The 21,552-nt window shown below is 40.1% G+C and overlaps 2 protein-coding genes across 5 annotated transcripts in view; one reads left to right on the top strand and one right to left on the bottom strand.

The window, feature by feature from the left end:
* Nucleotides 1-12,443: 12,443 nt before the first annotated feature.
* Nucleotides 12,444-13,803, top strand: LOC311061589 (chemerin-like receptor 1; the record flags this gene model as incomplete). Its single annotated transcript, XM_084080275.1, has 1 exon — nt 12,444-13,803. The coding sequence occupies one exon, from the start codon at nt 12,444-12,446 to the stop codon at nt 13,569-13,571; it is 1,128 nt and encodes a 375-aa protein (XP_083936401.1). The 3' UTR covers nt 13,572-13,803.
* Nucleotides 13,804-15,556: 1,753 nt separating this feature from the next.
* Nucleotides 15,557-21,552, bottom strand: part of ints3 (integrator complex subunit 3) — a 55,308-nt gene continuing 49,312 nt past the window's right edge. For 3 of the 4 annotated variants that reach the window (XM_084081193.1, XM_084081195.1, XM_084081194.1), the window contains exon 29: nt 15,557-16,157. In XM_084081193.1, coding sequence (XP_083937319.1) covers nt 16,080-16,157 — 78 coding nt within the window. In that variant the 3' untranslated portion in view covers nt 15,557-16,079. The remainder of the gene's footprint in view (nt 16,158-21,552) is intronic. The other variant, XM_084081196.1, reaches the window with a different exon arrangement.

Raw genomic sequence — 21,552 nt, 5'->3', positions numbered from 1 at the left:
GTAAAAAAAAAAATCACCATTGTGTCACTACCGAAACGAAAGTTTGTCACTACCGAAACGAAAGTTAAATCCAAATCACTAAGTGTGGAGGCCAAAATCGTCCCCCCAAAAACCTGTTAGGAGTACGTTTCAGGCAATTTAGAGTTGATTGGTAGTACTTTGTAGTGACTTTTTTTTTTTGGTCCCTAACATTCATCGAGCTCTGGACTTAGTAAATCTTTTTTTTTCACCATTGTGTCACTACCGAAACGATAGTTTGTCACTACCGAAACGAAAGTTAAATCCGAAAAAATCACTAAGTGTGGAGGCCAAAATCGTTCCCCCAAAAACCTGTTAAGAGTACGTTTCAGGCAATTTAGAGTTGATTGGTAGTACTTTGTAGTTTTCTTTTTTTTTGGTCCCTAAAATTCATCGAGCTCTGGACTTAATAAAAAAAAATCACCATTGTGTCACTACCGAAACGGAAGTTTGTCACTGCCGAAACGAAAGTTAAATCCAAAAAAATCAATAAGTGTGGAGGCCAAAATCGTCCCCCCAAAAACCTGTTAGGAGTACGTTTCAGGCAATTTAGAGTTGATTGGTAGTACTTTGTACTGATTTTTTTCTGGTCCAAAATCGTCTCCCCAAAAACCTGTTAGGAGTACGTTTCAGGCAATTTAGAGTTGATTGGTAGTACTTTCTAGTGACTTTTTTTTTCACTAAGTCACTAAGTGTGGAGGCCAAAATCGTCCCCCCAAAAACCTGTTAGGAGTACGTTTCAAGCAATTTAGAGTTGATTGGTAGTACTTTGCAGTGACTTTTTTTTGGTCCCTAACATTCATCGAGCTCTGGACTTAGTAAATTTATTTTGTCACTACCGAAACGAAAGTTTGTCACTGCCGAAACGAAAGTTAAATCAGAAAAAATCAATAAGTGTGGAGGCCAAAATCGTCCCCCCAAAAACCTGTTAGGAGTACGTTTCAGGCAATTTAGAGTTGATTGGTAGTACTTTGTAGTGATTTTTTTTTTGTCCAAGATCGTCCCCCCAAAAACCTGTTAGGAGTACGTTTCAGGCAATTTAGAGTTGATTGGTAGTACTTTGTAGTGACTTTTTTTTTTCACTAAGTCACCATTGTGTCACTACCGAAACGAAAGTTTGTCACTACCGAAACGAAAGTTTGTCACTACCGAAACGAAAGTTAAATCCGAAAAAATCACTAAGTGTGGAGGCCAAAATCGTCCCCCCAAAAAACTGTTAGGAGTACGTTTCAGGCAATTTAGAGTTGATTGGTAGTACTTTGTAGTGACTTTTTTTTTGTCCCTAAAATTCATCGAGCTCTGGACTTAGTCAATTTTTTTTTAACCATTGTGTCACTACCGAAACGAAAGTTTGTCACTACCGAAACGAAAGTTAAATCCGAAAAAATCAATGAGTGTGGAGGCCAAAATTGTCCGGCCAAAAACCTGTTAGGAGTACGTTTCAGGCAATTTAGAGTTGATTGGTAGTACTTTGTAGTGACTTTTTTTTTTCACTAAGTCAATAAGTGTGGAGGCCAAAATCGTCCCCCCAAAAACCTGTTAGGAGTACGTTTCAGGCAATTTAGAGTTGATTGGTAGTACTTTGTAGTGACTTTTTTTTTTGGTCCCTAAAATTCATCGAGCTCTGGACTTAGTAAAAAAAAAATCACCATTGTGTCACTACCGAAACGGAAGTTTGTCACTGCCGAAACGAAAGTTAAATCCGAAAAAATCACTAAGTGTGGAGGCCAAAATCGTCCCCCCAAAAACCTGTTAGGAGTACGTTTCAGGCAATTTAGAGTTGATTGGTAGTACTTTGTAGTGACTTTTTTTTTTCACTAAGTCACTAAGTGTGGAGGCCAAAATCGTCCCCCCAAAAACCTGTTAGGAGTACGTTTCAGGCAATTTAGAGTTGATTGGTAGTACTTTGTAGTGACTTTTTTTTTTCACTAAGTCACTAAGTGTGGAGGCCAAAATCGTCCCCCCAAAAACCTGTTAGGAGTACGTTTCAGGCAATTTAGAGTTGATTGGTAGTACTTTGTAGTGACTTTTTTTTTTGGTCCCTAAAATTCATCGAGCTCTGGACTTAGTAAAAAAAAAATCACCATTGTGTCACTACCGAAACGGAAGTTTGTCACTGCCGAAACGAAAGTTAAATCCGAAAAAATCACTAAGTGTGGAGGCCAAAATCGTCCCCCCAAAAACCTGTTAGGAGTACGTTTCAGGCAATTTAGAGTTGATTGGTAGTACTTTGTAGTGACTTTTTTTTTTCACTAAGTCACTAAGTTTGGAGGCCAAAATCGTCCCCCCAAAAACCTGTTAGGAGTACGTTTCAGGCAATTTAGAGTTGATTGGTAGTACTTTGTAGTGACTTTTTTTTTGGTTCCTAACATTCATCGAGCTCTGGACTTAGTAAATTTATTTTGTCACTACCGAAACGAAAGGTGGTCACTACCGAAACGAAAGTTAAATCCGAAAAAATCACTAAGTGTGGAGGCCAAAATCGTCCCCCCAAAAAACTGTTAGGAGTACGTTTCAGGCAATTTAGAGTTGATTGGTAGTACTTTGTAGTGACTTTTTTTTTGTCCCTAAAATTCATCGAGCTCTGGACTTAGTCAATTTTTTTTTAACCATTGTGTCACTACCGAAACGAAAGTTTGTCACTACCGAAACGAAAGTTAAATCCGAAAAAATCAATGAGTGTGGAGGCCAAAATTGTCCGGCCAAAAACCTGTTAGGAGTACGTTTCAGGCAATTTAGAGTTGATTGGTAGTACTTTGTAGTGACTTTTTTTTTTCACTAAGTCAATAAGTGTGGAGGCCAAAATCGTCCCCCCAAAAACCTGTTAGGAGTACGTTTCAGGCAATTTAGAGTTGATTGGTAGTACTTTGTAGTGACTTTTTTTTTTGGTCCCTAAAATTCATCGAGCTCTGGACTTAGTAAAAAAAAAATCACCATTGTGTCACTACCGAAACGGAAGTTTGTCACTGCCGAAACGAAAGTTAAATCCGAAAAAATCACTAAGTGTGGAGGCCAAAATCGTCCCCCCAAAAACCTGTTAGGAGTACGTTTCAGGCAATTTAGAGTTGATTGGTAGTACTTTGTAGTGACTTTTTTTTTTCACTAAGTCACTAAGTGTGGAGGCCAAAATCGTCCCCCCAAAAACCTGTTAGGAGTACGTTTCAGGCAATTTAGAGTTGATTGGTAGTACTTTGTAGTGACTTTTTTTTTTCACTAAGTCACTAAGTGTGGAGGCCAAAATCGTCCCCCCAAAAACCTGTTAGGAGTACGTTTCAGGCAATTTAGAGTTGATTGGTAGTACTTTGTAGTGACTTTTTTTTTTGGTCCCTAAAATTCATCGAGCTCTGGACTTAGTAAAAAAAAAATCACCATTGTGTCACTACCGAAACGGAAGTTTGTCACTGCCGAAACGAAAGTTAAATCCGAAAAAATCACTAAGTGTGGAGGCCAAAATCGTCCCCCCAAAAACCTGTTAGGAGTACGTTTCAGGCAATTTAGAGTTGATTGGTAGTACTTTGTAGTGACTTTTTTTTTTCACTAAGTCACTAAGTTTGGAGGCCAAAATCGTCCCCCCAAAAACCTGTTAGGAGTACGTTTCAGGCAATTTAGAGTTGATTGGTAGTACTTTGTAGTGACTTTTTTTTTGGTTCCTAACATTCATCGAGCTCTGGACTTAGTAAATTTATTTTGTCACTACCGAAACGAAAGGTGGTCACTACCGAAACGAAAGTTAAATCCGAAAAAAATCACTAAGTGTGGAGGCCAAAATCGTCCCCCCAAAAACCTGTTAGGAGTACGTTTCAGGCAATTTAGAGTTGATTGGTAGTACTTTGTAGTGATTTTTTTTTTGTTCAAAATCGTCCCCCCAAAAACCTGTTAGGAGTACGTTTCAGGTAATTTAGAGTTGATTGGTAGTACTTTGTAGTGACTTTTTTTTTCACTTTCACTAAGAGTGGAGGCCAAAATCGTCCCCCCAAAAACCTGTTAGGAGTACATTTCAGGCAATTTAGAGTTGATTGGTAGTACTTTGTAGTGATTTTTTTTTGGTCCCTAACATTCATCGAGCTCTGGACTTAGTACATTTTTTTTTCACCATTGTGTCACTACCGAAACGAAAGTTTGTCACTACCGAAACTAAAGTTAAATCCGAAAAAATCACTAAGTGTGGAGGCCAAAATCGTCCCCCCCAAAACCTGTTAGGAGTACGTTTCAGGCAATTTAGAGTTGATTGGTAGTACTTTGTAGTGCCTTTTTTTTTTGTCCCTAAAATTCATCGAGCTCTGGACTTAGTAATTTTTTTTTTTCACCATTGTGTCACTACCGAAACGAAAGTTTGTCACTACCGAAACGAAAGTTAAATCCAAATTACTAAGTGTGGAGGCCAAAATCGTCCCCCCAAAAACCTGTTAGGAGTACGTTTCAGGCAATTTAGAGTTGATTGGTAGTACTTTGTAGTGAGTTTTTTTTTGGTCCCTAAAATTCATCGAATTCTGGACTTAGTAAAACATTTTTTCACCATTGTGTCACTACCGAAACGAAAGTGAAATCCGAAAAAATCAGTAAGTGTGGAGGCCAAAATCCTCCCCCCAAAAACCTCTTAGGAGTACGTTATAGGCAATTTAGAGTTGATTGGTAGTACTTTGTAGTGACTTTTTTTGTCACTACAAAGTGTAAGACCCATCTTTAATAATAACCATTCATTACTTAAAAGTTAATATCTCTGTATGATGGCATGCACTGACCACACCCCCAAACCGGGGGGTCTGGGGGTCCTCCCCCAGGTGAATTTTGGGAGTTTGTCAGTTTGATACCAAATCCAGTAGAAAACCAGAAGAATTGACGATCCAGAAGAGTGTCAGGAGACATGGTCAAAAACCAGGAGACTCATGCGGGATCCAGGAGTGTTGGCAGCCCTGATAGGCTATTTGTGGTGTGGACTCTTTTTTTTCTTTTTTTTACTATATAGTTATAATGCTCGGTGTGAACTATTGGTTATGACTATCATATGACGACTATGAGACTGAGTGACAAACAACAAATTATTTAATAGAATACAATAGCATCCAGTGGTTTGTTGAACGCCTGAACCACTTCTACTAGCTTCATTCTGGACAATATTGCGTATTCAATTGAGATACTATTGTCTTTCACTTTTCATGTCAATTTTTGTTGCAAGTTTGATCTTAAATGTCATTCCAGGTGGCATTAAACACGTCTTAAAATGTCTTACATTTAACGTGATACCTATATCCTGATACCTGCAGACTGTCCTCAGGCGTTAAAAACATTTGGCCATTTTATCAATTACTTTTGTAAAAAAAAAACATTCTTTATTTATTTACACCAGAAGGCAATGATTGACATAATGAATGACTATAGAACAATTATTTACAAAATGAATGACCAGAAGGATCATTGTATTTTGTCTCTCACATTTATATTTAGCATTTAACTTTTGGCAATTACAATTACTTTAGGTAAGCCCTGGTTCTCAAAGTGGGGTCCAAGGAGCAGAAGGGGTCCTTGAGGTGGTCCATAAGCAGAACATTTTGAAGTTGTTTTAAACACCTTAAAGGCTTTGAACGCATAAGCCCTATAGTTTATTATTCGGCTATTTAAGAACAAATCTTGGAAATAAGGAAATGAAAAAATATATATATACAGTATATTACAACAACTTCACCATGGCAAAAATTAGTAGAGGACCTGGCTAAGATATGTATGCAATTAATTTAGGAGAGAATATCTCAACTGTTCTAGGCTAATATGACCCCAGGGATCAACTTAGGAACTGTGACTAATTCTCTATCCGGGACGAAATACCTGAAAATGACCACGCCCTTTTTAAAATGACCATAACCGGTGCACTTACTTCCAACATGGCTCTATCGGCTAAACCGTTGGAGCTACAGATTTACTGAGGTGCTCAAAATGTTCAGAATACTTATGTTTATGGTAACAGAAAGTTACCATACACTTTCTAATTTGATATTTTATGACAGAACAGCTAAAAAAACGCAAAACAAACTCAACATATTACAGTCCAGGGCTATAGGAATAATGTTGTACTTTTGAACCAGATAAGCTATAAATGAGCAAACTTGGTGTCTAAATCATGTTTTCTGACAATTATAAACATGTGGAATGCTTATCTTTATGGCTGGGTGTGGCTGGACCTTTATTTTGCATATTTCAAAGAAACATTAGTTTTGAAAATGTGTTTTACTTACCTTAATCTTTGTCATTTTTGGCAAACTTGGTGTCTACTTTATGCTTTTTGAGCATTAGAAACACATTGGAATGCTCTTATTTATGATTGAATCCAACTAGAACACTCTGACTTGCTTATTACAAATATGGCCACTATACCAAACATGGTATGTAACATAAAGTTTCATCCAGATAGAGTGTATACAGTAGTTGTAGGAATGAGTTAAGATCAAACTGGAGAAAACAATGTCATTTTATCAAAACAATACAATATGACTATAGAATCCAAATGATACAGCAACAACCAGTTCAGTATGCACATCAATGCTCAGCATAAAGTGAATACTATCATAATAGTCAAAGGTGTATGGAATTTGAACAATATGTTTAGAATCAGAAAAGTTACTTGCTAAACAACAAATCGTTACACACACACACACACACACACACACACACACACACACACACACACACACACACACACACACACACACACACACACACACACACACACATGCACGCGTGCGTGCGTGCACACACACACACACACACACACACACACACACACACACACACACACACACACACACACACACACACACACACACACACGCAAGTTGCATGTGCTCAGTCCTTTTGATTCCTCGAGGTGATTACTTCATACAACATCTATATATATTGTATACAGAAAGAATTTATTTTAACGCAAGTGAATGGTTTTTTTTGACAAACTTTATACTAGATTTTCTTACCGTAATAAAAATTGTCATAAATTCTACATGCTTCCAGTCGCTAGTTTAAAGTCTCCTTTCAATCATCAGGATATGCGTTTTGCTAAATTATGGTCCCATTTATTTTAAAATTGACGATAAAGTAGGCTATTCTCTAGGAGGGGCGGGATGATTTGATTGACAAGCTACACAACCAATAGCATTCATTCCCCGCCCCCGCTCTTGATTGACAAGCTACCCAATCAATAATGTTCTGGTCTCATTCTGCAGGATATGACGCGATATTGAAAGATGGTGGACCTACAGTCTTGGAACAATAGGCTTCATTTTCGGTCTGTAGAAAGCAGGGGAGTGGCTTTGTCCATCTCATTTATACAGTCTATGGTTCTGACATGCTGAATCAGTGCAGCTTGGGTAGGAGGAAGGTTCCCAAGGGAGCGGGTACCGTTTGAGCAACATCAGCCTTCCCTGACTATGGGAAAAGGAGTGCAGGTATCTCAAAGAAACTCTGGTCACCCTCACCTTGGAGCCTGAAAAGATCGACTTTCCATGTCCAAAGATCGGAGTGTATGGTCATCATCATACAGCAAGAGCCATGGTGGCCACAGCAGAGTAGATGAATCCTGACAGTGGCTTTTCTCAGACCCTCAAGAACATTCCTCCCACCCAAGCTGCACTGATTCAGCATGTAAAAACTGCTGCTGCAGACCAGTTCCCCTATGTTAAGGAAACAGGGAATGCAACATAACTTCAAAATGACAGGAACTCCACTGAAAAGTAAAGCACTAACTATAACTGGGAAATAACAAATACATGAAGACACAACAGGGAGACAGAGCATGTCACGGTTTGTGACGCTTTTACTGTGTAGAAATGATCACAGGTTTGGTTAGAAGAGGATAAAGACAAATTGCAAATGATGTAGGCTACATTAGTCATAAAACACAATCTTACTTGAAGGTGTTGTGTACATGGCTCCTATTTCTAAATGTAATTCATAAGTAAGTGTAAATGTGCACAGTGCATGTTTGCGTAAGTATATATGTACATTTAGTGTGCATATATTTGTGTGTGCAGTCTTAATATGCGTTTCACTGTTTCAGCCCAGCCCTGCACATGAACTCTGCAGCCGCACTGAGGCCCCTGCTGGAAAGCATCCCAGCCCAAACATTAACGTAACTAATAATTGGGCCATGCGACCCGGAAATGACCGTAATAATCCTAAAACGGGAGCGAAAATATTTTTCCCACTGGCCCAGCGGCCCACCGGGCATTTGCCCGGTACGCCAAATGGCCAGTCCGCCCCTGTGTGTATCTACACACATTTTAGATATGTGTGTAGATATATATGTGTGTATCTACACACATATTGGATAATGTGTGTAGATCAGGGGTCATCAACATGTCCGTGGCAAGACATATCCGTGTCCGTGGCACATTTCGTATGTTGGTTAAAATGAGTACATATCTATCCTTATTTTTTTTAAGAATGTGTTTGAATGATTTTGGTGACTCGCAAAGTGTCAGGATGACAAGTCATGCTCATTAATATGTTGCAGGAGACTTGTCGTATTGGTACCCGTACATGATTGCATCAGGTGAGGATGCAAGACAAGACAGACAGGTAGAGGTAATGTTAATAGCTGCCTTGTTTTTTTCATTGTTCCACTGGCATACCTTACATTACACCACCTATGCATGGTCTAAGTCAAGACTTTCTCATAAACTTCAAAAACGTGTTCACCTAAACGGAAACCACAACTCTTGAAAATAACTACAGTACCTTGACAAACAAACAAACAGAAAATGAGTTCAGCTCGTCCATTGTGGAGCAATTTGAAAACTCTGACAAAAACATGCATTCATATCGTCCTCCGTCCTACCATGCTCAGGTTTGCTTTGTTCGAATGTGAACCCCAACAAATGAGTGGAGCAGTGTAAATTAACACAGGATTGACCCCGGCAGCATATCAATGGTACAGGTGTGTTACCTTTTAAACTACATGTGCTACTATTTTTCAACCACAACTAATGAGACAAGACATCAGTATAAGTTTGGGTACTACAGATGCCATGAGACAAAATACATGAATTGCAACAACTATGCAGTGATAGCGATGAAAGGGAACTTGGAAAGACACTTTCTGACAAAACACAAATCATTTGACAAGACCTTTCCAGCAGACAGAGAACTGAGAAAAAATGATAAGGAACTGAAATCTCAGCCATATGTATTTGTGTACCATACATGGATTGTGATGTCATTAGTACAAGTATCTGTCTCATCAGCGAGAACTGCACAGTGATGGTGAAGAAAGAGAACTTGGAAAGACACTTGCGGACAAACCACAAATCATTTGACTAGACATTTCCAGCAGACAGAGAACTGAGAAAAGGAAATAGACTAAGGAACTGAAATTTCAACCATTTTTTACCATATAAAAAGTGCAATCATCAGTATGTTAATCATAAATCATGTTTTTATTATTGTTTGTATATTACACTTTTTTCATAATAACACTATTTAACTATTGACTTCTCGAATTCTCTTTGCATTATTTGAATAAGCGGTCTATAATAAGATGAAAAGGCAGTGGCTAAATAGATCTCATGCCCACAATGAAAAAAAAATGTGTGTGTGGGGGGGGGGGGGGGGGGGGGTGTTATACAAAGTTGAAATATATTGATACAAGGTTTCTGCCCAACTACGATTCGAGTACGAGTACGAGTCTGAGCTCCTCACTGTCCACAGTTTGAACAAGACAGCTGTCTGGCTGACGTCTCTTCAACACTTTGAAACAGGTATCTTTTATTTTCTTTCTTTCTCTTTTTATCTAGACCAGGGGTCTTCAACGTTTATCAGGCCAAGGACCCCCTAGCTGAGAGAGAGATGAAGCAGCGACCCCCACTATATATTGTATAAAATCGTGTTTTTAAACTTTTTCATAGATTTCATATAATAGTTTCATAGACTTGTAGCGTCATATTGGATTCATGTTAATGTATATTTTCAGTCAGTTAACCACTTAAATCCCCAATACTTAGAAAACTTGTACTTGGTCTGCTCTTTTTCCCCTCTTTGCCAAAAATAGCCGATCTATAAGCTCTCACAACGCCTCGCGCTGCGAGGCGTTGTGAGAGCTTGTAGATCTGCTATTTTTGGCTAACGTTCCCCTCAGGATAGGGATGCTATAGGGTTCAAGGTTAATGTGAGAAAATAAAGAAAATAAGTTAAAGAACTCTGATCTAGACAGTATAGTGCTAACACTTAGTTTAACATAACTATCACTTACACCCCCTTTTATAAAGGTGGTAAAAATGTGTGTTATGTTGCTTCAGCTGTATTTAGTAAGCATGTAACGGTACTGTGATAGCAAATGTTGCAACATTATCATTGGCTTATCTATGATAGGTATTTGTATTTGTTGACTTGATGATCTTTAGAACAACTCTCCTGTAAAAGTCTGCATGAAAAGTGTGAACTCGGCCCGCTAAGGTTTCTTAATAAGGTGTGAGTGGTCTCTCTCCAGGCCGGACGACCGAAGGCAGACGACCATGTTTTCCCTCCTGTCCGTCCGTCTGTGTGTGTGTGTGTGTGTGTGTGTGTGTGTGTGTGTGTGTGTGTGTGTGTGTGTGTGTCATTCCATATGTCCGTGTATCTGTGAACAGCTAATCTACGGCACAGCTGGACCTATCAGTTTTGAGACTTTGCGCGCACACTCACAGTAGGCCAAGAGACACCACCCCAAATTTTCAAATTGGCCTCATGGTGGCGCTATAACAGCCCGCTTCATATTTGAACCTACAACTCTTTAACCGTATAGGCTGAACAATCAAAACAGCTTTTGTCCAAAATGACACAAATCGGTACACATAATCATAATCTCTGGAGTCATGTGATGGGGGCCGGTGGAGAGGAGAGAAAAAAAAGGAGAACTTTAACTGATTGATTTATTGATTGAATTGGCTACTTTATTAACAGTGGTTAGCCCCTCCCCCTCCCATTTTCTACTCTGTACATAGTGTTTTTTTGTTGATGATATTGTATTTTGGTGTTATTGTTTATGCTATGTTGATGAATTTAATACATGGGACCTCAATGGAAACAAGTCCTCAGGACTTTTTGGGTTATCCTTTAGGACCAAGTGTATGACTGTAATTGTGCTGTTTGCATTTCTGTCTAATACAGTATTCAAATGATCAATACCGAGGTACAGTTATACAATAATGCTAAAAGGATAACACAAAAAGCCCTGAGGGCTTGTTTCCATTGTGGTCCTGTGTATTTAATTCATCAAGACATACAATACTATAGCGTACAATAAATCATCAATACCAGGAGCAGTAAAAGTATATTTACAGAAAAACAGTGGGGGGTCATTTATTTTGGCAGGCAGTTTTAAAGGAGGGTAGGGAGTCACACTTTTTGATGGCTGTTGGTAGGGCATTCCACATTTTGGTGGCATAGGCCTAATAGCAGAATTCATGATGAATGAATCCCATGTTTGTGCCAAATATGGGGGGAATGAGATCAGTGGAGCTCCCTCTGGTGTTGTGCCCTTGGGCGTTACTCACTCTTTTGAAATAGTTTGACAGGTACATGGTCACTGGTCCCTTGAGTATCTTGAAGACCAGGCCCATTGTAAGTTGCTGTACTCTGTCTACCCTGAGCATCCCACCCTAGCATAATGAGCAGGGGTTAAATAATTTAGTTCTAGGTGTGAGGTCTAGTAGTAGTCTGACTAGTTTGTTTTGAGAGGTCTGTGGGTTTTATTTTAGTGCCTTTGAGGTGCTAGAGTACCATGAGGTGCATACGATACAAAATCATTAATAATAATAATTAAGAAAAGAATAGGGGTTCAGCTTCTGTATACTGTAGCTAACAGTACTGCATGCATCCAGCCATTTTTTTTTTTTTTACACCAATCAAAATAATCAGGCATGTAAACAGCCCCGAGGTGAAAAGGGTGACAACATGTTGTTTTTTTTCGGGTCAGGTGTCACACTATTGCCCTATTTGGATTCAAAACGGCTGAAAAGCTACAAGTTTGCATGTCTGAATAATGCAAAAACAGAATTATTTGTTTGCATTTCCTTTTTTTCTCCCCCATTTATTTTCATAATAAAAAAAGTGCGTATCGTATCGTATCGAAATCGTATCGAAGTTGTGAGCCAAATATCGTATCGTATCGTTTTGGGGAAATTAGTGTATCGGCACACCCCTAATACATAGTCAAAATGACATTCCTCAGTGCATTCCTACTGACCACATAGTCACACCACATAGTGGACTTGTTAACATGATAATATTGAATTGTGTTTGTGTTGAGTTTGTGTCAGCGTATGTATCTAGTATTTAAGTCATTATAAATAGGGTTACTTACCTGGAGGACAGTAATACATGCAGGTAGAAATTATAACACTTAAGAAATGGTTTGATAAAACAAAGCATGTACTGTACCTTTATTTTGTTCTTTTAGGACGATGGGGATTACGACCACAACTGTGGGCTATTGGTCCACAACTGAGGAATATTGGCCTGATTATTACTTTGATTACTATTACGAACATACTGAACTCTCCAAGGATGAACTCTCCAAGGATGAACTCAGGATCCTCAAGATCGTGTCCCTCGTCATTTACATCGTGGTCTTTGTGCTCGGCGTGCTGGGGAATGGAGTTGTCATCTGGGTGACAGGCTTCAAAATGAAGAAAACCGCCAACACCGTTTGGTACCTCAACCTCGCTGTGGCCGACTTCCTCTTCACAGCGCTCCTGCCCCTGAGAATCACAGAAAGAGCTCTGAACGGCCACTGGCCTTTTGGCCAATTCATGTGTAAACTGAACAGCACCGTTATCTTCCTGAACATGTATGCCAGCATCTACATTCTGATAGTCATCAGTGTTGACAGATGTGTATGTGTGGTGCGGCCAGTGTGGGCCCAGAACCACCGCAGTGTCAGAAAGGCGTCTTGTGTGAGTCTGGGTGTCTGGGTACTGGCCTTGGCTCTCAGCTCCCCTTACTTCATCTTTAAGGACACACGGCCCTACTCCCATGTCGGCATTATGTGCCGCAACAACTTTGCACTCACCGATGATGGCCTCATTACATTCGCAGATATACCTGGTGAAGACTTGGTGAAGTTTCGACTTGGGGCCATGATCCTCACTCGATTCCTCATGGGATTCGTGGTCCCTTTCACCGTCATCGTCTCCTGCTATTCTGTCATCGTCCACCGGATCAGGAGGAATCGCTTGCTGGCCAGCCAATCAGGTCGCCCCTTCAAAATCATTGCAGTTGTTGTCACCGCATTTTTCCTCTGCTGGGCGCCCTATCACATTTTGCAACAAATTCGGTTGATGAATGTCATGGGGGTAGGTGACAGTGATACACTGGAAGCGATCATCATAGCTTTCAGCGTGGCATATATCAACAGCTGCCTGAACCCACTGTTGTACATGTTCATGGGTCAGAATTCCAAGAATGAAGTTCGCAGATCTGTCCTAAAAGTGCTGGAGAAAGCCTTCACTGAAGAGCTGCCTCAGACCAACACTTCCACAAACCCAGCCATCACCCGTCAAGAGACTGCCTCGTCTGAGACACAGGTTTAGGGTTACCTTTGAATTGATTTGAATGTGGCTTTTTTTTTCTCAGTGCATTCTCCGAGCTTGAAACAATGATGAAAAATATCCCAAAATAACATGTTGAAGTTTAAATTGTATAGTATAATATTGTATGTGAGGTTCTCTTTGACATGCTTCTCTAATGGTTGATTTTTTTCTCTCTGCTATCCCTGTCCAAACTCCTTTTTTCTTCTTCTCCCCTTCTGAATAACAGCAAATTGATGGAGCTTATGCAAAAGATTATTTCACCCAATAATAACTTTACACCTGTACACCAGTGACAATAAAGTTGATTCTTCATTGTCTTGATTCAGGTGTGAGTTTGTAATTGTACACAGTCACAAAATATATTTAATGTTTGTTTGTTTGGGCAGGAATATGAAGATGATGATGCCCAGTTTGGGACATACTAATAAACAAAACCATTTCATGAAGGGGAAATCTTAAAGATATGAAAAAACGTTTTGTTCTACCCCGAATAGGGGTCTAGTCAACTTTTGGGCTTTTGGTTCCTGCACTAGGCTACTTAGCTTGACCTTAATTCACACTGTGCATTTTGTTATTTGTTTACAACAACAAAAAAACAAAAAAATATGATCACATTTATAAGGCCTACAGTATATTCTAAATACTAGAAATGAGCGCTCCTCTGAGTGCAGCTCTCTGCCAGGCCAGGTTGCCTACCCAGAGTCAGAAGTAGCAGAATCGACAGGAATAATATTAATACACTTTTTTTTCCTTTTTCAAAACACCACAATGATTTGACAAGACTTTTACAGCAGAGAAAAAATAAGAAAAAAGGCAGAAGGAACTGAAATCTCAGCCATATGTACCATATTGAAACTCAAGGGTGTTTTGCGTCCAACCCTAACTGCAGTGACAGGGATTAAAGGGAACTTGGTAGACATTTCATTTGACTCAATGTTTCTAAATTAATTGTGCAATTAATTAAGAAGCGAAATGTCAACCATGATACGTAGCATACATGGAACAGTATCAAGTTCATAAGCATAAAAGTCCATGAATGATTTTTGCTTTATTTAATGACATATAACACTTTGTTCATAACTTATTTATATATATATATATATATATATATATATATATATATATATATATATATATATATATATATATATATATATATATATATATATATATAAACTTGGACTGAAACTCAGGTAGGGCCCCTTTTCCACCAAAATAACTTTGGTTCTAGAACCGGTGCCGTTCAAGATTCTTGGAACCTTGGTGCTTTCTAGCGAACCGGCCACGAACCGGCTTACGTTTCTACCAGATTTAACCGGAGCTATTGTACTCTGGTTCAGTTGGTGGCGCTAATGTACTTAAACACCAAATATTGAAAATATAAAACTTAACCTCTAAAAACAACATACTGTGGAATAAAATCAGTACACAGATATCACATTGGCCGCTGTTGCTCATTAATGCGTAAAACGGGGCCATCATGTTGGTTATGGCAAAAGCCTTGACCAGGTCTCTCCACTATTCAAACCATCGTAACTCATAATGCATCTATGTCTATTGGAGAAGGAGGTCTCTCCACTATTAGAATCATCATAACTCACTGCATTCTAAACTGATTTTCAAGCAGTTAAAAGCTGAACTTTCATGTTCTACCCCGGATTTGAACCCGGGCTGAAATTTCAACCACTGAGCTAATAGAGCCTGCCTGCTTGCTCAAGGGAGACAATTCATTTTGACCTTCAGGCAGTAACACCAGTAGTGGTCCAACCAGACCACAGGATTTAAATGTCTCAATAGAAGAGCAGGGAGACCAAATACAACCACACCACTTGTATGAGTTATATTGTATTAACATACTACCATAATACCATAAACAAAATAATGTTTTATTCATTAAAAAGGTTACATAGCATAGCTTTAATATGGGGTTGGCGTTGACGAGCGGCTCCAGTGGCCAATGAGGTGTCTAGTACCCTACCCGGCCAGCGGGTAGTGACATCACATCCTGTTGGCTAGTGACATCACATCCTGGTTTTATAAAACATCAAGGACCAATATTTTTTTTCCTTCTTTTTTTATTAACATTTCATATTCATGACTCATGTTTATGAAAATATTCAAATAAAGACATTTTGTGTTAAAAAGTTCAACGGTTCTTCTCTTCTCACTTCAAAAAGTGTGTTTGTTTTGGGGTGTGGTCACATTTGGGCCAATCAGAGAGAGCGATGGAGGGGTATCGTCCAATCACTGGTGAGTTTCTAACAGGGGCGGGGCTTGTCACCGGTAACCAGTATTGCGACATCATAGCAACTCTGTAGCTGATCAGCCAATCAGAGGGGAGTGTGATCTGATGTTACCATGGCTACTGTCTGTCCCATCAAATGTCTGGCAGAGGAGGGAGGGGCGCTTCCAAGGCTCCAGCCAATGGAATCGCAGAGTCCATAAAAGGAGGAGAGGAGTTGTGTCTGTGGGAGCAGCAGGCGTGTGATTGGCCAGTCGGTGTGTCAGTCAGTCGCTGTCAGAGCCAACGGCGGACGAACCTTTTCTCTTCCTCTTTGTTGGTTTAGGTTTAGAATCCTCTTCATCCTATCAAACACACATACAAAATACACACATTAGAATACACACATTAAAAGGTAGGTTAAGTGATATTTTTTTGTTAAAACAAAAAGGTTTTTCTTTAAATGTTGAAGCTCTATATTCTGATAGTATTCATTGCTATAGTGTTTTTTTCAGGAACAGGAGTCTCCCTTACTCTCCATCTCTTACAATACATTTTCAGGTAGATGACAGAGTTTCAGCCAATCAGGAGAGAGTACCCATTTATCAGCTTCATCTTTTTAGTGTTCCAGTTTCAATTTTGTGTGCTCCTTACTCATTTCTATGTGTCATCACTTCCAATTTCACTTGTTTAATCTGTATCCTGTCCGAGTTAGGGGTGCAAACACACACACACACACACACACACACACACACACACACACACACACACACACACACACACACACACATACACACACACACACACACACACACACACACACACACACACACACACACACACACAGTCCCCAACTGGCCAGCCCAGCTCTGATCTCAAGCTCGTTATAACTTTATAGACTGATTAATAATAGGATTAAATCTGACAAGTAGTTCAACTTCATGTGGATTTGTTATTAGAATAATATGAGATGGTTGATGTCAGCAGTCACACCTGACCACCATCTTTGCCCGGTGAGGGGACTGAGGATGTATGTTGACAGATCCAGTACTTCGAGGAAGTCGGATCAGTTGTGTGTGTCGTGGTGGTGTCGAGCTTACGGCGGGGAACTTCTTAATCCGCTTGCGGAGGTACCTCAGGTCTGTGGCCCCACAGACTGTACACAAGTCCGCGCCCTCATTAAGCCCATGGTCCCGGCCTAGGCAGGCCACACACTGGGTGTTCCGATCCAGGCCGGACATCAGGCGGCTGCACCTCTCGCACGTCTTCTGCAGAGTGCTGTTGATGGTGGATCTGGTGTGTCGCCTGGTCCCCGAAGCCATGCTTTTTTCGGCCGTGGGCACGTGAAGGCGTAGGGGGGGAGGGTGAGGAGGTGGTCTCAACTCACGGCGGGAGAAACATGAAAATGGAGTCTATCCACAAATGTTTGTTCGAGAGCTAGCTTTGGTAGCTTAGCAGTGGCGAAGAGTCTATCCAAGCATGTGTCATCCCGTCCGCTTAGGCTTTGTTAGGCTAGCAGAGAGACAGGGAGAAGGCCACGGTGAAGGATCCTATCCTCGCGGTCGATTTCTCCGTTGGCTAGCTTTGGTAGCGTAGCGAGTAGCAACGCGCGGAGTCACCTGTTAGCTTGCTAGCAAGTGCTGCGCCGTTTGGCTGGTGAAAGCAGCGAAGGCCGAGTCACCGTTAGCTTTGAGGCTAAACGAGTGCTGGGCTAGGCTAGCTTTTTAGCAGTAGCGAGGCTCGGAGTCAGACGCTAGCTTTGAGGCTAAGCGAGAGCTGGGAGTTCAGGCTAGGTGGCTTTTTAGAAAGTCTGTGTATTTTATACTTAACGGATAAAATCACAATCACCTGGATTAATAGCGCCTCACGGTCACAGAAGACTATGCTGGCCTTTAGACCTGTGCGGTGACTGAGGGAATGCGTCTTGCTCCAAGCGAGAAGAAAACAAAAAAGGAGAAAACTGATGCATCCTGGGTATTTGTACCGTGTACCGTATTTGTACCTCTAGACAGGAAAGGCATCAGAGTCCAGCCAATCAGAGTATTGTCCGGAAGTGTATCAAGTAATGCTTCTGTGTTCACGCCAGAGGGCGCTCTACCATAGGCGAGACTCGAAGCGATATATAGAAATAGAACCGGCCTACCAGTGACATCATCGATGGGGAATCCAAGGTAATAGAAACTGCAGGCTGTCTGCTCCTGTAAAGTTAGCATGATATGAAGGCAGCCATTGTTCTAAAACAAATCTTATTTAAAGGAAAAAAAAAGAAACTGCCTAACGATGTCACTGGTAGGCCGGTTTCTGAACTGTCCACAGCCCTCCACTTAGACACAGAGTGAGTAGACATGGTAATGGTACCATATTATTATCAGCATTGGTGGGGAGCGATTATTTTGTGCGATTAAAGGTAGGGTAAGTGATGTTTTTTGGTATTTTTTTTGTTTTTTGTTAAAAGGTTACTATATTCTGACAGTAATCATTGCTACAGAGCATTTTTTTTCCAGCGCTAAAGAAATCATCAACCTGTATGAATGAGGCATCTCCAAAACAAAAGTTTGATGTGAATTAATTGCTTTTTCGTATTGTTTATTCGCGTTGCTCCTGGTGTGTAAAGACCTTAACCCATTAAGACCTGGAACGCATCTGTGTCACTTTAGATTTCTTTGGCTATTCAAAAATGGCAGATATACAAGCTCATAGCGCGGCACTCTTGTAGATCTGCTATTTTTGAAAAATCTTGAAAAAGAATCTTTTTGATTTTTTTCAAAAAACTTTTTTAAGAATCGCCTCAGGTCTTAATGGGTTAACACGTAAAGCAACAAACAAAACAACAGCTCTGTACAGTACGAGCACGATCAGATATGCTTACTGTGTGTGCTCTTGTTTTTCCCTTGTCCTACACTATGCAAGACCTGTTGAGGGTGTATGGGGTTGTATATTGTATATTTAGCCTTTTATATTTTGCCAACAATGTGATGTTTTTTTTGTTTTAGTTTTTTTTACCCCATTGGTTCTCAAATTGGGGTCCTTGGGGGAGGGGAGGGGATTTTTCAAAAATCCTAAGTTTTTTGAAAAATAGCAGATCTACAAGCTCATAGCTTGTATATCTGCTATTTTTGAATGCCAAAGAAATCTAAAGTGACACAGATGCGTTCCAGGTCTTAATGGGTTAATACAGCATCACGATCATTTTAACCATTTCATCCATTGATATGTTGGCTATTCAAAAACAGCAGATCTACAAGCTCACAGCGTGTCACTTTGTGCCACGCTGCGAGCTTGTAGATCTGCTATTTTTAACTTAAAAAACAACAACTTTAAAGTATTGCGAAAAATGTTGAATCATTTTGAATATTTTAACACACCTTCTCTTCTGGGGGTCCCTGCCACAAACTATTTTCAGATGGGGGTCCATGGCCAAACATATATCAATGTGGGGGTCCTTGGCACAAAATAGTTTGAGAACCACTGTTTTACCCTACTGTAATCTACGGTACTCTTTCTAAAAGGTCTTATATCTCAACTTATGTCACTCCACACAATCAACAAGTAAGACGCGCGAACGCTGGAAGCGAACGCAGCTCCAAAATATTGTGTATTTAAGGACGTGTGTGTGTGTTTTGACTGTAGCTACACTCTGGCGCCCTCTGTGGCTGCACACAGGCAGTGTACGCACAGTATTGCACACAGAGACACACACACACAAGCCGAGCAGAGTTTCATAGTATGCTCCACTTGGGCGGCTCGCCGCGCCTCCTTCCGCGTTCGCAATCAGTCACCCACACATACTGTCTGGACTAGGCCTGTCACAATTATTACATAAACGCCAAATCTCAATTATTACATTATTAAAATGTGTCATTTTGGGCTAATTTGTCATATCTGGCCTGTGCAATTTTAGATTACAAAGCCTAAAAGGCAAACAGAAATTGAGCTTTAATTCATATGTTCCGATGTTCAATGCCAAACACACTATTAAATCGTTAATCGCAATTATTTGTGTGACAACAATTAATCGTCAACTTAAATGTTTTAACCGTGACAGCCCTAGTATGGACACAACTTACCACGTTTACTCTGTGTTCTGTACGGCTACTCGGAAAACTTTGTGATCTCAAAACCTCATCTGTCCTCTGTCCCGACAGATGGTAATGTGTCTAACAGAGGACTCACATTATGGTTGAAATCAAATCAACAGAGCTCACATGAATAGTTTCTGACTGGCTATTGGAATGAGTCTCTACTTTTGTTTCACAAGTTAATGTATTGGGTCTGATTTTGATTGTTATTATTATTATATTGTCATTATTACTATTATTATCATTTGTATTTGATTGGGTTTTAGACTAGTGTTATTCTATTTAGAAAAGCTTCCTGTGGACAGGTGTTGAACATTAGCACAAACACAAAGAAAAACATTAGCACTCGTGCTATAACACTTTAAACAATGCATCTGGTTCGTCCAATGTGATTGGGATGTCCATGTCAAATGAAATAAACATAAATATCCTGCAACTGAGTCTGGTATACTGGTCTATTGGCTGGGAAGATGGCAGACCAGCCAGCGAGTGTACTGGTGTCCAGGTGAAGACCAAGGAGCAGCCACCAAAAGTCCTGGTGAAGACCAAGGACCAGCCAACAAGTGTCCTGGTGAAGACCAGTCACCCACCCGGGCTGTATGTCAGCCATGTCCTGGTGAGAATCATCAATGTCTCAGCAGTCTGGCTACCAGCTCCACTGGGCGAACCAGCAGCATCCTCAATAATTGATTTGACACATTGTGGAAAATGTCATTAGGCCGTATTTCAAAGGAATATCGGATAATGGCTCTTACAATATGCCAATCATTTTCTTTTTTTTAACTTACATTTGGCTATAAGTGGAATACTTACCCACCATAACCTTTTCAGATGAAAAACATCACAAGCTGAATAGGAAAAGGGGCAAACAGGTTCTTCTTGAAGAATACAAATCAGGTTTATTAAAAACTGAAAATAGAACATATTTGAGTACAGTAGATTTTGGGAGATTCACAATGATATATCTATTCCTAAATCCTAAAATACTTCAGTGGTATATTCTTTAATAATCTAAGTTGTCCGGTTTTCTTTAAGTTCTGTCTAATGAAAAGCTGTACATCTCCGCTAAATCTTTGTGGAGACTTCCGTAGAAAAACCCTTTCGTCTCCGTAGAATCTTCTAAAATCTCTCTCTCCCAAGAATATTCAAGGGCTTTATAGGCAAAGGGCCGGATGGTCAGGAGAGAGAGGAAGGGAGAGAGAGATCGACAGTGAATAGGGAAGTATAGGGTGATCTTTACAGGGTAATATGATTGGATATTCTTCAGGTGCGTCATATGGGTTGTTGTTCATTATGTTTCCAGCCATGTTTTCAGGGGGTATCTTCTTAACTCCTATCTCCTAACTTTTCGTCCAGCATTTGTATAGTGGTATAGGGGTAGAGAGAACAAGAGAGAGAACTTGAGAGAGCAAGAAAGAGAGACAGAAGGAACAGTGGATTAAGGGGGGCTGAGATATGGTTTGATAAGAGGGGAAGTAAACAGGATTACTATGCCTTATATACAGTAGCAGTGATTATGCATATACTTCCTTTCCTATATAAAAGAATATAAAGAATATAAAGAAATCACAATAGCCTATATCGCCCTCGATTATATCCATCAGGTAGCTACATTACATAGTATGAGGCTTTTAAAATATATGCCCGAACACTCTAGTTTTCTCCTGCTGTCTACTTTAGC

The sequence above is a fragment of the Gymnoscopelus microlampas genome (assembly GCF_963454915.1).
Source record: "Gymnoscopelus microlampas genome assembly, chromosome: 15".
NCBI classification, from domain to species: domain Eukaryota; kingdom Metazoa; phylum Chordata; class Actinopteri; order Myctophiformes; family Myctophidae; genus Gymnoscopelus; species Gymnoscopelus microlampas.
Note: the sequence above shows the minus strand (reverse complement) of the source record. Positions and strands in the feature narration are given on the sequence as shown.